The sequence below is a fragment of the Chrysemys picta genome, chromosome 1, assembly GCF_011386835.1.
Source record: "Chrysemys picta bellii isolate R12L10 chromosome 1, ASM1138683v2, whole genome shotgun sequence".
NCBI classification, from domain to species: Eukaryota; Metazoa; Chordata; order Testudines; family Emydidae; genus Chrysemys; species Chrysemys picta.
Window position 1 is genome coordinate 111,827,611 of NC_088791.1, and position 14,312 is coordinate 111,841,922.

Genomic DNA, 14,312 nt, shown 5'->3' on the forward strand with positions numbered 1-14,312 from the left:
AAAATATGTTAAGATTGCAGAGGCCAAAATGAGTGACCCTACAACTGCTTTTTCCTAAACAACTGCTTGAATGTTGGTGCCTGTTCCTTTAATCAGTGCCTGCAGGGAGTTATCCATGACCAGTTCTCCAAAACCGTTTCAAAGTGTTTTTATGTTAAATTGTGTTAATTTTTTTAAAAGGTGACCTGCAGAGGAAAAGTGCTAAATTCCAATAACTTGGAGGCATTCAGCACACATTGACCAGTAGCCAAGCTGCAAAGAGTTTTGCACAGTACTACTGAAGAATTCACTCTTTCTGGTCCTTGTGACAGCTATTCTTGCTGGCTGCTGCTCTGAGCACCACCCCACCACCCTGCTGAAGCCTGGATAGACTGACTAACAGGGAGTTAGGCCTTGTCTACACTTGAAAGCTAATTCACATTAAAGTAGAGTCTGCATTTAAAGCGCAATTTCAAGTGCAATTCTAGAATAACTCTGTGTAGACAAGCCCTAAGGCAAGATATTTTTTTTTTTTAGGAACATTGCACTTTTTTCAAAGCTGCTTTTTACACCACAAAGGGCATAAACTGAAGTAACTCTAAATGTACAATAGCCTTTAAAAAGGAAACCGATTAACATAATCTTCTGCCAAAAACAGCCAGTTGGTAAGTGATATCGCCAGCATTGGGACATGGTGGCTTCACTCAGAACGAAACTAACTGTATTGGATGTCAAGGGACCACAAAGAGAAGGTAGTATTTTTAATATTGCTATCTTTAATGCCCCGCTTGGCCTAGCTCTTCAGCACATAATGGCCAATGCCTTCGAGTTATTGGAATCTATAACTTTTGCATGCCACCTCAAAAAAGTATTAAATAACTTGAAAGTCAAACGACACTTTATCCATCGGTTATACACACTGGCTTATTTCTTTTCCAGTACACATGAATATGATCGTGACTTACTGTCTTGCCCTCAAAATACTACTATACAGAGCCATGCCTCTCATACCAAGGAGCTTTCTCCTTGGGGCATGCTTCTCTGCCCAGGGCTGACACACAACAAAAGAGTCAAATGCTGACACTTTTTTGCGAGAAAATGAAGGAAGGAATGGATGTTTGGAATAAAGTCAGCACTGTTCTTTCCCTAGCGTGATTCTAGACTGAACCTAGTCTTGGGACCCATATGATGCCAGCTTCAGGGCCCATATGGGGTTTGGCATAACAAGCAGTTCAGCTTTGAGACCTAGGATGTCCAGAGCGCTAAAGTCTTATACTACATAGATATGTACACTGCCAATTAACCACATGAAGTCCAAAGGTAATCAAGTAATGGCTCGGCTCAGAAAGGAGTCTCTTAACAGCAGGGTTCTGGTTCTTTTTGAAAGCTTTAAGAAGCTCGCATGTTATAGCTGCACATGTTGGTAAATAGAAAACTTTGGTCTCCAGTACTCCTATGGCTGCAGCAAAATATCATGAGTCTGACCTGGCAGAAGCTCAGGAATGGATGTCCGATAATTTCAGAGGACATACCACTGTAGGGTGTGAGCGCACACACACATACCCGAAGAGTCAGTGTCAGCCTTCTCTTTAGGAGACTAATCCATACCTCACCAGTTCTCCTGTGAATCCTTAGGAAAAATCTAGTGGATTATAGTTTAATTGTTCAGTTGCCATCAGACTAACAAATGGATGTCCAGATGAGATTTCTTTTTAAAAGTGGGTGATATTGGGGGGCGGGGGAAAAATGGTATCACTAGTTGACAAAATGTGAGCTAAACTCTTAATTTCAGAATAGTTTTAAATATAACAGCCATTTATTTCAAGTGATCTTTTAGTTAGAGCTCAAAAAAAATTGAGTGGAACTAAAGAAATACTAATAATTGTCAGCCAACTATGTGTTGTGAATTACACCTCTACTTCGATATAATGCTGTCCTTGGGAGCCAAAAAATCTTACTGCGTTATAGGTGAAACCGCATTATATCGAACTTGCTTTGATCCACCGGAGTGCTCAGCCCTGCCCCCCAGAGCGCTGCTTTACCGCGTTATATCCGAATTTGTTATATCAGGTTGCGTTATATCGAGGTAGAGGTGTAACAGCAGTGGAAAACTGAGATAATATCATTGCTGAACTCTTAAAAACAACAATAACAAAGGATTGCTAACTTTGACACAGTACTGGTAGCTAAGCATGTTAAATAATCATCTTGTGCTTAATACCAAATCTGCCATCCTGTATAGTGCAGGAAGGAATATCTTCCTCCTCCCCCATTTTCCATGTATAAGGGTATGTCTTCACTACCCGCCGTATCGGCGGGTAGCAATTGATTTATCTGGGATCGATATACCGCGTCTCGTTAAGACACGATATATCGTTCTCCGAACACACTCACCGTCAATTCCGGAACTTCACCAGAGCGAGCGGCGGTAGTGCAGTCGACGGGGGAGCCGCGGACGTTGATCCCGCGCTGTGTGGATCCCAGGTAATTCGATCCCAGATACTTCGACTTCAGCTACGCTATTCGCGTAGCTGAAGTTGTGTATCTTGGATCGATTTTTTCCCCCCCCGCTCTTCCCCTCCAGTGTAGACCAGCCCTAACTTGGGTACAGTATAGGGAGAGGTTGTTTGCTTTTTTTTGTAACCTGAGGTATTTACTGCCAGATGCAGACCACTCATAGACCAATTTTCTGATCCATTCTGGGAAACTAAGAGGTTTTTTTTTTGGGCGGGATCTTAAACATGAGACTTTCAAAATACAGGCTTGATTTTTAGAATTTTAATATTACAGGATAAAAATGGAAAAGGATAGGTTTCAAAGATATCGGTATGCCAGGCTTATTCTAAATGCTTTCACGTTCTTGGAAACTAATGCTGAGTACATCTCGAAGTTATTTTGTAGCGTATGTTTAAAAAAAAAAAAGTGTAAAGTATTACAGAAAGTCACTTGATGACAAGCAGTTCCCATTATAAACAAGATGGATGCTACAAAAATATGTCCAGTGCAAGCAGTTGATGTCAGCAGTGAGTGTAGCTGAACTAGGACAAAAAGAACAGGAGTACTTGTGGCACCTTAGAGACTAACAAATTTATTAGAGCATAAGCTTTCGTGGACTACAGCCCACTGTCCACGAAAGCTTATGCTCTAATAAATTTGTTAGTCTCTAAGGTGCCACAAGTACTCCTGTTCTGTTCTTTTTGCGGATACAGACTAACACGGCTGCTACTCTGAAACCTGAACTAGGACAGAATACCATTTAACTGGAAGTCTAGATTAGGCCAAACTCTGCTCAAACTAAAATATTCACTGCTGACAATGTATGCAGAGTCATATTGTGACTAATCTTGAGTATTGCCAAGACCATAGATAGCAATTGTGAAGCCCTAATGTTGCAGCATCGAGTCCAGGATAATGGACCCGAGGACAGATGAAGGTGTCTCATTTCCAAACAGTGTAGAAAATAGTGAAGATCAGGCTTCCAAATGGTAAAAAGAAATAGAATCAAGAAACAAGTTACTATTATAAGGAGTCCTTCTCCCAACCCTTTGCACTGTGCCAAGGTATTCCAGTGCACATGGAAGATCATTTATATGTAGTTTCTAGAGATGATAGCTGGGCCTTCTGGAGATTTACAAACCTCTAATGGAGTCCTTATGAACCTGCAAAAGCTCACTTTGAAGGAACTAGAAAGCCCAGCGGCTTGGAAGTAGGATAGTGCCACACCTCTTGGTTGCAGGTAAGATACATTACAGGTCAGTAGTAGTTGATGTTGGTCTTATGTGATAAATTGATTTGTCTAATTTTTAGTGAACACAGTTGGCCTCTTGTTTTCAGTCTCCGTAAAGAAGAGCAGGGATTAAATGGGTCTCAAAATAAATTCTTCTCTCCACCCTAAAGGTGGTATTTCAAAGTCCAGGCTGAAGCACGTTGGTGGCTGAAGGACATTGGTCTGCAAATCTGTTACTCTGGTACCTCTTCACCAACACTAAATTAACTTTGTGTGTGTGTGTGTGTGTGGTACATCTTCAACTAACTAAATGGCTCCTGCATAATCAAATTGGGCTTTTGTAGCTATCACAGTGCAGCCAGGTGACAACTGAACCTTATTTAGGATTAAAGGAACAAATTGTGGATGTCCCATTGAACTGTTGGGGCTTATGGTGCTGTTTAATGCAATAGAGGTAATGGAGGGCCAAAAGATTTTCTTCACAATCCTGCCATTTTGCATGAGGAGCATGTTTCATGCAAAGACCTGAAGTTTCAGAGGAATCGGAATAGGAGGGCAGAGCCTACAGTGGTGCCCCCTGCAAAACTTTATCATTGGTAGACTACACAGAAATCAGTAGTAAGCCTGTGCTGATTGCCTTACTAAGATATGGGAAACCTTCTTTGGGGAGACTTCCTTATCAGAATTTCTGATATTTCTTACCTCTCAGAGAACCCATGGATATTCTTTCTTATATATCACTCTATTCCTGAGCTCCCTAAGATTTTTATACTGCAGCATTGGATGTTTTGGGAGAATTGCTATTATAGTTGCACTTCAGCTAAACATTAAAATAGAAGGCAATGGCTATTCAAAACAATTCCTAAACAACCTCTAATTTTCATGATTATCTGCATAATGAATGGAGCTGGTATCTATCTCTCCAAGTAGGAGATGACATTTTGCTGATATTTAAGATCTAGATTGCCTTGCTGTGAAACATGTTTGAGACCTCATAATTAGGCTACTTAACATTGCAGTTGCAGACTGCAGTAAGATACCTTATACCACAGGCTTGGTTTTTGCTTTGACTTTGTCCCCTGTCTAAAGTACTGATAAAGCCCAACTTCCTTTGTATCAGACATCTCTCACTCCCACAGTCTGATGTGTTATATTTGTTGAAGCCCTAGGAAGTGAAAACGAGGAGTCCTTGAGGTATCTTAGAGACTAACAAATGTATTTGGGCATAAGCTTTTGTGGAAGGATTTCTACAGGTATGTTAGCAACAAGAAGGTCAGGGAAAGTGTGGGACCCCTACTGAATGGGGGAGGCAATATAGTGACGCAAGATGTGGAAAAAGCTGAAGTACTCAATGCTTTTTTTTGCTTGGTCTTCACCGACGAGGTCAACTCCCAGACTACTGCACTGGGCAACACCGTATGGGGAGGAGGTGAACAGCCCTCAGTGGTGAAAGAACAGGTTAAGGACTATTTAGAAAAGCTTGACATGCACAAGTCCATGGGTCCAGATCTAATGCATCCAAGGGTGCTGAGGGAGTTGGCTGATGTGATTGCAGAGCCATTGGCCATTATCTTTGAAAATTCGTGGCGATCAGGGGAGGTCTCGGATGATTGGAAAAAGGCAAATATAGTGGCCATATTTTAAAAAAAGGGAAAAAAGAGAACCCAGGGAACTACAGACCAGTCAACCTCACTTCAGTCCCCGGCAAAATCATGGAGCAGATCCTCAAAGAATCCATTTTGAAGCACTTGGAGGAAAAGAAGGTGATCTGGAACAGTCAACATGAATTCACCAAGGGCAAGTCATGCCTGACCAACTTGATTGCCTTCAATGATGAGATAACTGGCTCTGTGGATATGGGGAAAGCGATGGATGTGATGTTTCTTGACTATAGCAAACCTTTTGATACAGTCTTCCACCATATTCTTGCCAGCAAGTTATAGTAGATTGGATTGGATGAATGGACTATAAGGTGGATAGAAAGCTTGCTAGATTGTCGGGCTGAACAGGTAGTGATCAACAGCTCGATGTCTAGTTGGCAGCCGGTATCAAGCAGAGTGCCCCAGGGGTCAGTCCTGGGGCCAGTTTTGTTTAACATCTTTATTAATGATCTGGATGATGGGATGAACTGCACCCTCAGCAAGTTCGCAGATGACACTAAACTGGGAAGAGAGGTAGATATGCTGGAGGGTAGGGATAGGGTCCGGAGTGACCTAGACAAATTGGAGGATTGAGCCAAAAGAAAGCTGATGAGGTTCAACAAGTGCAGAGTCCTGCACTTAAGAAGGAAGAATCCCATGCATGGCGACAGGCTGGGGACCTGGGATTAGTGGACAAGAAGCTGGATATGAGTCAGCAGTGTGCCCTTGTTGCCAAGAAGGCCAATGGCATATTAGGCTGTATTAGTAGGAGCATTGCCAGCAGATCGAGGGAAGTGATCATTCCCCTCTATTCGACACTGGTGAGGCCACATCCGGAGTATTGTGTCCAGTTTTGCTACCCCCGCTACAGAAGGGATGTGGACAAATTGGAGAGAGTCCAGCGGTGGGCAACGAAAATGATCAGGGGGCTGGGGCATATGACTTACGAGGAGAGGCTGAGGGAACTGGGGTTATTTAGTCTGCAGAAAAGAAGAGTGAGGGGGGATTTGATAGCAGCCTTCAACTACCTAAAAGGGGGGGTTCCAAAGAGGATGGAACTAGGCTGTTCTCAGTGGTGGCAGATGACAGAACAAGAAGCAATGGTCTCAAGTTGCAGTGGGGGAGGTCTAGGTTGGATATTAGGAAACACTATTTCACTAGGAGGGTGGTGAAGCACTGGAATGGGTTACCTAGGGAGGTGGTGGAAGCTCCATCCTTAGAGGTTTTTAAGGCCCGGCTTGACAAAGCCCTTGCTGGGATGATTTTGTTGGTGTTGATCCTGCTTTGCGCAGGGGATTGGACTAGATGACCTCCTGAGGTCTCTTCCAGCCCTAATATTCTATGAAAATGAATGCACTCTCACAAGGGAGTGGCTCTCTCCTTCCAAAGCCCTTGCTGTTCATTTCCTTGAAGTGCTTTATCTCCTGTTTCTCCCCCATTTTGCCATTTGTCTATCCTAACCCGTTAAATCAAGTTTTCTACTTCTCAAGTCCTTATGATGGAGAAGGGGGGAATGAGCTTCCTCCATCACCTCCACTGCGGAGCTAGGTTGGGTCCTGATGCTGAGTGGGCAGGGATTTCTGAATGCTGGTATCAAACCCAAAAGGAGCTTTTACAGAAAGTCAGTTTTGTATTTTAAATACCCAAGCTCTGAGCCCCCTTGCTTCTGAACAACTTTCTGCTCTGATCAAACAGCAGGGCAGATGGGGGAATCAGCACTTTCCCCTTCTCTGCATAGCAGCCCCTAGTGGTGGGAGGTCTTAAAGAAACAGCAAGCAGAACTTGGGATATGTTTTCAGGAAGGACTATTGGGTTTTGCAGTGGGAATGTTGGTAGCTATGCAAGAATAGTTTAATAGCTAGGTGTCATGAGGACTTGGTTCTGTTCCCAGCTCTCCATTGGACTTCCTATGGTCACGGGTAAGTTACTTATTCTCTGGCTCTGTAAAATAGGGATAATACTCTGTTCACATGGGTGTTACCCTAAATACAGCTAATGTTTTTAAAACACTGAGCTCCTCTGACAGAACGTGCTGTAGAAATGCCCAGGGTACTCTTGCTTTCATAGGTAATGTTCTCCTTTAGTCAGAATACTAAACTACAGCAGAAATCTCACTGAAAGCAAGTCTACTTGTATTCAGAATTTTACCAGTTTGAAATGGAAAAGGCCACTGCATAAAACATGCTGCATTACTGAAATCAATAAAAAGTGTGCTTCTATTATGGACACTGGAACATGATTTAATGTTTGCTCATTGCAGTGCCTGGCTTCCTCCCTCAGTGACTGCACCACCACTCCTAATTTCAGGGCAGGTCATAACTTCATATTAGTGGAGTCTCTAGTTGCCATGTGGTTGAACAGCAGTATTCATATCTGGAATGAGCAATGCATAACACTAGAAAGCTGTTCATCCTCTCCTCTCCGCCTCACTAAGGCTTGGTCTACACTACCCCCCCTAATTCGAACTAAGGTACGCAACTTCAGCTACGTGAATAACGTAGCTGAAGTTCGAAGTACCTTATTTCGAATTAGTTCAAACTTACCTTGGTCCACACTCGGCAGGCAGGCTCCCCCGTCGACTCCGCGGTACTCCTCTCGGCGAGCTGGAGTACCGCAGTCGACGGCGAGCACTTCCGGGTTCGACTTATCGCGTCCAGACTAGACGCGATAAGTCGAACCCAGAAGTTCGATTTCCAGCCGTCGAACTTGCCGGTAAGTGTAGCCAAGGCCATAGTGCATTGTCTATAACAGGTGTGTGACATGAGAAGCATCTATTTATAGACCTTTCCGTCAACATTTTAACAGAACTCTGTGGCGAAGGGGGAAAGGGTAAAATTCTGAAGCTTGTGTATTTAAAATACACAACTAACTGACTTTCTGTAAAAGCTCCTTTTGGGTTTGATGCCAGTTGCCTCTATGTTCTTCGGTTAAAATTGGAGACCTGAGACAGCATTTCCTGGCCATGTGTTAGGGTGACATTATGTACTGTACTACCCAGCTAGTAATCTTCAAGGAATAATGGGAATTGTAGTCAGGCAGAAGTTGTGATGTCCTGTACTTAATTCCACACCAACTCGTGATTGTGTTTTCTCCCCTCATCTCCAAAAGGTATCCATCTTCAGTTTTATACACACTGAACACCATTTTAAAAAAAACCCAAACAACTCCTTCCTACTCTGTTTCCAACTCTACACAGCAGTGGGAAAGCTTAACCAAGGCTAAGTATCTAAATCAAATAGATAATTTCCTTTGTGAAATCAGTCGGACAATAGCATTCATACAGGACTCCTGCAAAGCACAAACCAGCTTTTCTTACTATCTAAATTTGACAAGAATTGAAAGCTTCTAAAAATGCCTCGTCTCTGGCAGGGTTGGGTTTCAAAGTGTGACTGTCTCTGGGTAGGTTTTCATTGCAATCAAGAGGTGCAATTGCAGCATGCGTGGAAATACTTGAGCTAGCTTTGATGCCCACATACAATCTATAAAGATGGTCCGGATATCGGCAGATTTTCAGGGGTCTAGATATAAAATTTGGATCTGCATCTATCTGTGATCCACAAACATAGTCCACGGATATCTGCAGATCTTCAGGGCTCTATTGATCTAGCTGCTGTCTTGTCCTGACTTCACTGCTCAGCATGGATGGTAGCTGCTTGAGTATGTATCTAGGGTCCAGGCAGACAGGACTAGCCTGGGACCCTGGTATGCTGCAGTCTCACATTCTGACTGCAGTGTGGACATACCCTCAGTGTTGCACACTTTTCTTGTCCCCTGTAGAAACCATAAACAAAGGGTTGCTACACCAGCCTTTAGAGTTGCGTATGCATTTGTTCTGCTGGGCTACTGGGAAATGTCTTTTGAGGGAATGTTCTTTATGTAATTTATACCATTCTAAGGTGAAACAGGATCCTGATTGTTATACGTGAGGCAGGTGTCAGTATCCTCATGACCTTCCTAGCGCTCTGGTGCTCTGTTTTTCCCCTTGTCATGAATGATGGCTGAATAATACACCGCCTGGAAGCTAAGCTAATGTCATGCTCCAGTGACATACTTCTATCTCTCTCTAACACTTGCAGTCCCTCATTCGTTCAGTCTAATGGGACATAGGAGAGCACAGGAGTGGGAGTTAGTGTTTCTACATTTGAAATACATTTCAATATGTACCTTAGTAAGAACCAAAATATCTCATCCTTTTCTTAACCAGATATTCTATTTTTGGGGGGGAAAATAAGAGTATTGAAAAACCTCAAACTGTGGCTCACATTAAATATTAATGCCTTAATGTTTTCTTGAACATTAACTTTATAGCCTGATAGGAAGGAGATATGGGGGGGGGGGGGGGAACACTGTTGCTTGGCAGAAATTTGGTTTGTGTACATGGCATCTAATGGTGCCAGGTCTCAAGATGCTTGCTGTCTCAGTTCCTGCTATCACCACTGTAAGGAGCTTGGCATTATTTTATTCATTTATTAGCATATCTCCAAAATGCAAGCAGAATTTGGCTGTAGTTCATAATTAACTGTAGTCTTCTAATCCCCTTAAAATCCACCCAAATTAAAACTTTCCCTCTCATACTAGAAATAAAAAAAGCCTGATGTTTTGGGCCTTGCAGTGTATCCTGAGGTTCGACAAATTTAGGCTCTGATAGACTAGTGAGGTAGGGGAATAATGGATTCCTTAATTTTAAGATCCTTCAGTCAATATGCCTTGCCTCCAGCCCCTCTTGTTTTAAAAACTGAGAACTGTTAGTTCAAACACGTTATTTGATTCTGCTGTAGTCTGACAGAGAGGGATTCCCTAATGTAACTAAGGCCAGCCTATCTGTTTAGCCCATGTCAGATGTGTTGGAATTCAAATTCCAGTCCTACCTTTCTGTAAGGTCTGATCTTGGAAAGTGTACATTGTAACAGGACTGACCTATGAAGGAGGCCTTATATGCAGAGTATTGTAGTGCAAAGCAGATCCAAACTTTAAAGGAATTTTTTTAAATAAATCTGGAACAAAAAATCCTAATGATAGAGGTCCTGTTACTGGGTGGTGATTGTAAAATTGTCGATGCTGAAAAGCAGAGATGTTTTCTGTATTTGGAATTAAGCTGGATGTTATATTTACTTTTAATTTCTATTCCAACAGTAGTAAGATGCTGTTTAATATCCTCCTTACTTTTTTTTTTTTAATTATTTAAAGGATTTTAAAAATCTGGTCTGGATAACTTCCACACAAGAGGTCTAAGGATTGACTGAGGAGTTTTGCATCATTGATGTTAGATTTTAATAAACTTCGGCAAGTTCCAGAGGGAGACAGGAGTCACTGCTGTGCCAGTATTTAAAAAAGTAAACCAGGTTACCAGCTAACTGTAGGCCTGAAGCCTGGCTTCGATCCTGAGCAAAATAATGCAGTGGCTGTTACGAGACTATCACTGAAGAATAAAAGGACAAAAATATAATTGTGGCAATGTAATTTCATGGAAAACAGGTCTTGTCAAATGAACTGTGTCCAGTTTTGGTGTCAGTACGTTAAGAAGGATGTTGAAAAAATTGAGTGTTTAGAAAAGAGCTACAAGAATGAATCTAGGTCTAAAACACTCATTACAATAAAAGACTTAAGTTTAATTGTTTTAACTTGTTGAAGAGATTAAGAGGCAACATCATGGTCTAGAAGTACTTACACTGGGAAAAGACTCTTTAATCCTAGCTGTTTAACCTTCCAAACAGAGACATAAGATTCAGTGGCTCAAAGTTGAAGCTAGAAATATTCAAACTGGAAATAAAGTGCAAATTAACATTCAGGGTAATCAACCATGGGTACATTATATAAAGGGGATATGGCAGATTCTCCATATCTTGAAGAGACTAAATCAACATTGGAAGTTTCCTTAAGAGATGCAGTAGTTAACTACAAGTTATTGGGCTTGATGCAGGAATTACTAAGGTGTGAAGTTCTGTGGCTATCAAGATAATCATTCTGGAACTTTCTGGCCTCCAAATCTTTGCATGTGACTTGGCCACTCGAACTCTTGGCAGCTTTCTAGGGCAGAGACTTGAAGGGCACAAAAGGGTTCCCCTCCCTTCCCCTACTCAATACTGCTATGACTATTTCCTCCTCTGCCAAGAGAAATCTTGCAGAGGCAGCAGGAAGTGTCAAGTCCCTGGTAGTATGGATCACTTCTAATAAACAAAGCAGAATTTAGTGACCTGTTTCTTTATTTACTGAAATTGGAATGACCAAAGCATGTCTGCACTTGAGTTATCCTCTGCCTTTCCATATGCTGGAGAATGGGTGGCATGGAATTTTGGTAGCTAATGACTTTCTCTTTTGTGATTGATAAAACTCCTCCATCTATATTCCTGCTTTTAAAAACAGGATTCTGGAGTTTCATTTTTTCCATTTCCAGATCAAAATCCTGGCCTCTGTCTGTACAGTGGTTTCCTGTAACTAGTATTTGAACCTTTCCATTCAGAAGTCTTTTTGGCTTAGTTGCTTTATACTCCACACCTGAACATAGCCATTATATGAACAACATACCCTCATATCTCAATGTCTGTACTTTAACCCATTAACCTTTTACCCCCATCAGGGTTATTGCAGATTATGTATTCCTTATGCCATCCAATCTTAAACTGAACTTCGCACACCTTGATAATCTGTACATTATTCCCTGATGACCAGAAACTTCTACACTTGAACTCTGTACCATTCACTTTTTTTAAACACTATCTTAATAAAATTTTTATGACACCATCTTCAACATATCTATATGCCTCTGCCCAACTTCTGATTTCCTGGTTTTACTATTGGAACATCTTGCCGGACCAGCAGAGATGAACAAATCAACACTTCATAGTACAGTTGAATAGGCATAATTTTCAGCTAAGCAGATTTGAGTGAAATGATCAAATTTACCTGAATTTGATTAAAGTCTGAAGTATAAGGCTTGCAAATCTTGCATTGAAATCTACTGCGGCCTCACCCTGGCTTATCCTAGGCTACCAGAATTAAAAAAAAATGTGTGGCACCTTCTCAAGATTATTAAAGAGTTTAGTACTAAAACAGATTGAAACTTTGTGTAGGAAGTAATCCTGCATTGGTAGGGGAATGGGCTTCATCATTCTGTGGACTTTATAGCTGATGATTCTAATAATATATGGAGATATACCTATCTCATAGAACTGGAAAGGACCCCGAAAGGTCATCAAGTCCAGCCCCCTGCCTTCACTAGCAGGACCAAGTACTGATTTTGCCTCAGATCCCTAAGTGGCCTTCTCAAGGATTGAACTCTCAACCCTGGGTTTAACAGGCCAATGCTCAAACCACTGAGCTATTTCCTCCCCCCCCCCCCGGAAATACACAACTTTACAGAATTTCACTGTGTTTTCCAGACTTCTTTGTGCTTGGTATAAGCATGGATAACACTTTTTAAAAAGCATCTGAGTCACTTTTCTGAAAATTTTACTGCTTGTCTTGAATTTGAAATTTCAACTCAATGGTTAACCCATGTTTGGTTTTGGTGTAAAACATAAGATGATGCTTTTCATTGTCAGTTTTTATATGAAATGTTTGGTTTTTCTCTTCCAGAGTTCTGAGGAATGCGACTGTAATGATGAACCAGCTCAGGAAGATGAAGGGTTTATGGGTATGTCCCCTCTTTTACAAGCCCACCATGCCATGGAGAAAATGGAAGAGTTTGTGTGTAAGGTAAGAGATATAAAGAAAACAAATCTATCCAGCTGGTCACTTGAGCATACTAGCTAAATGAAGCTAACCGGACATGTTCCTGAAGTAAACTATGTTGGCAATAAGCTGGGGAACAGCAGGCACACAATGGAGTTGGTCATTGAGCAATTCTCTATATATCAGCTAATGCTGCTGCTGTGTTGAATCCCAGGTATGCTATAACTCAAGGGTGGGCAAACTTTGTGGCCCGAGGGCCACATGTGGGTGGGGAAATTGAATGCAGGGCCATGAATGTAGGGCTGGGACGGTGGGTTGGGGTGTGGGAGGGGGTGTGGTGTGCAGGAGGGATGCAGGGTGCAGGAAGGAGCTCAGGACAAGGGGTTGGGGTGAAGGGGGCTCAGGGCAGGGGCTTGGTGTGTGGCAGGGCACTTGGGGGTTGGGGTGCAGGAGGGGTGCGGGGTGCAGGAGGGGGCTCAGGGCAGGGGGTTGGGGTGCAGGAGGGGTGCGGGGTGCAGGAGGGGGCTCAGGGCAGGGGGTTGGGGTGCAGGAGGGGTGCGGGGTGCTGGAGGGGGCTCAGGGCAGGGGGTTGGGGTGCAGGAGGGGTGCGGGGTGCTGGAGGGATGCAGGGTGCAGGAACGGGCTCAGGACAAGGGGTTGGGGTCCAGAGTGCGGGAGGGGGTTCAGGGTAAGGGGTTGAGGTGCAGGGGGCTCAGGGCAGGGGCTTGGCGTGTGGCAGGGCACTTGGGGGTTGGGGTGCAGGAGGGGTGTGGGGTGCAGGAGGGGGCTCAGGGCAGGGGGTTGGGGTGCGGGAGGGGTTCGGGATGCAAGCTCCCGCCCAGCGCCACTTCTCTGGAGCCACTCCAGATTGACAGCAGTGCTCAGGGGGGCTAAGACAGACTCCCTGCCTTCCCTGGCCCCGCGCCACACCACGCCGCTCCGCTCCCAGAAGCAGCTGGCACCATGTCCCTGTGGCCCCTAGTGGAGTGGTGGGGCGGAGGGCTCCATGTGCTGCCCTTGCTTGTGGGTACTTCCCCCCCCCATGGTTCCCTGTTCCCAGACAATGGGAGCTGTGGGGGGCGGGGCCTGCAGGCAAGGGCAGCGAATGGAGCAGCAGGGACGTGGTGCCAGCTGCTTCCTGGAGCGGTGTGGGACCCACAGTGCCACAGGGGTGGCAATCCCGTGGGCTGGATCCAAAGCCCTAATGGGCTGGATCTGGCCTGTGGGCCGTAGTTTGCCCACCCCTACTATAAGTGCATGAACTAGAAAGCATGGAACAATAGGGATTACATTCT

General features: G+C 43.6%; 1 protein-coding gene across 6 annotated transcripts in view; it reads left to right on the top strand.

The window, feature by feature from the left end:
• ADIPOR2 (adiponectin receptor 2) overlaps positions 1–14,312 on the top strand; it is a 93,421-nt gene that overhangs the window by 66,910 nt on the left and 12,199 nt on the right. For all 6 annotated transcript variants that reach the window (XM_065582540.1, XM_065582551.1, XM_005287996.5 and 3 more), the window contains one exon: positions 12,922–13,041. In XM_065582540.1, coding sequence (XP_065438612.1) covers positions 12,922–13,041 — 120 coding nt within the window. The remainder of the gene's footprint in view (positions 1–12,921; positions 13,042–14,312) is intronic.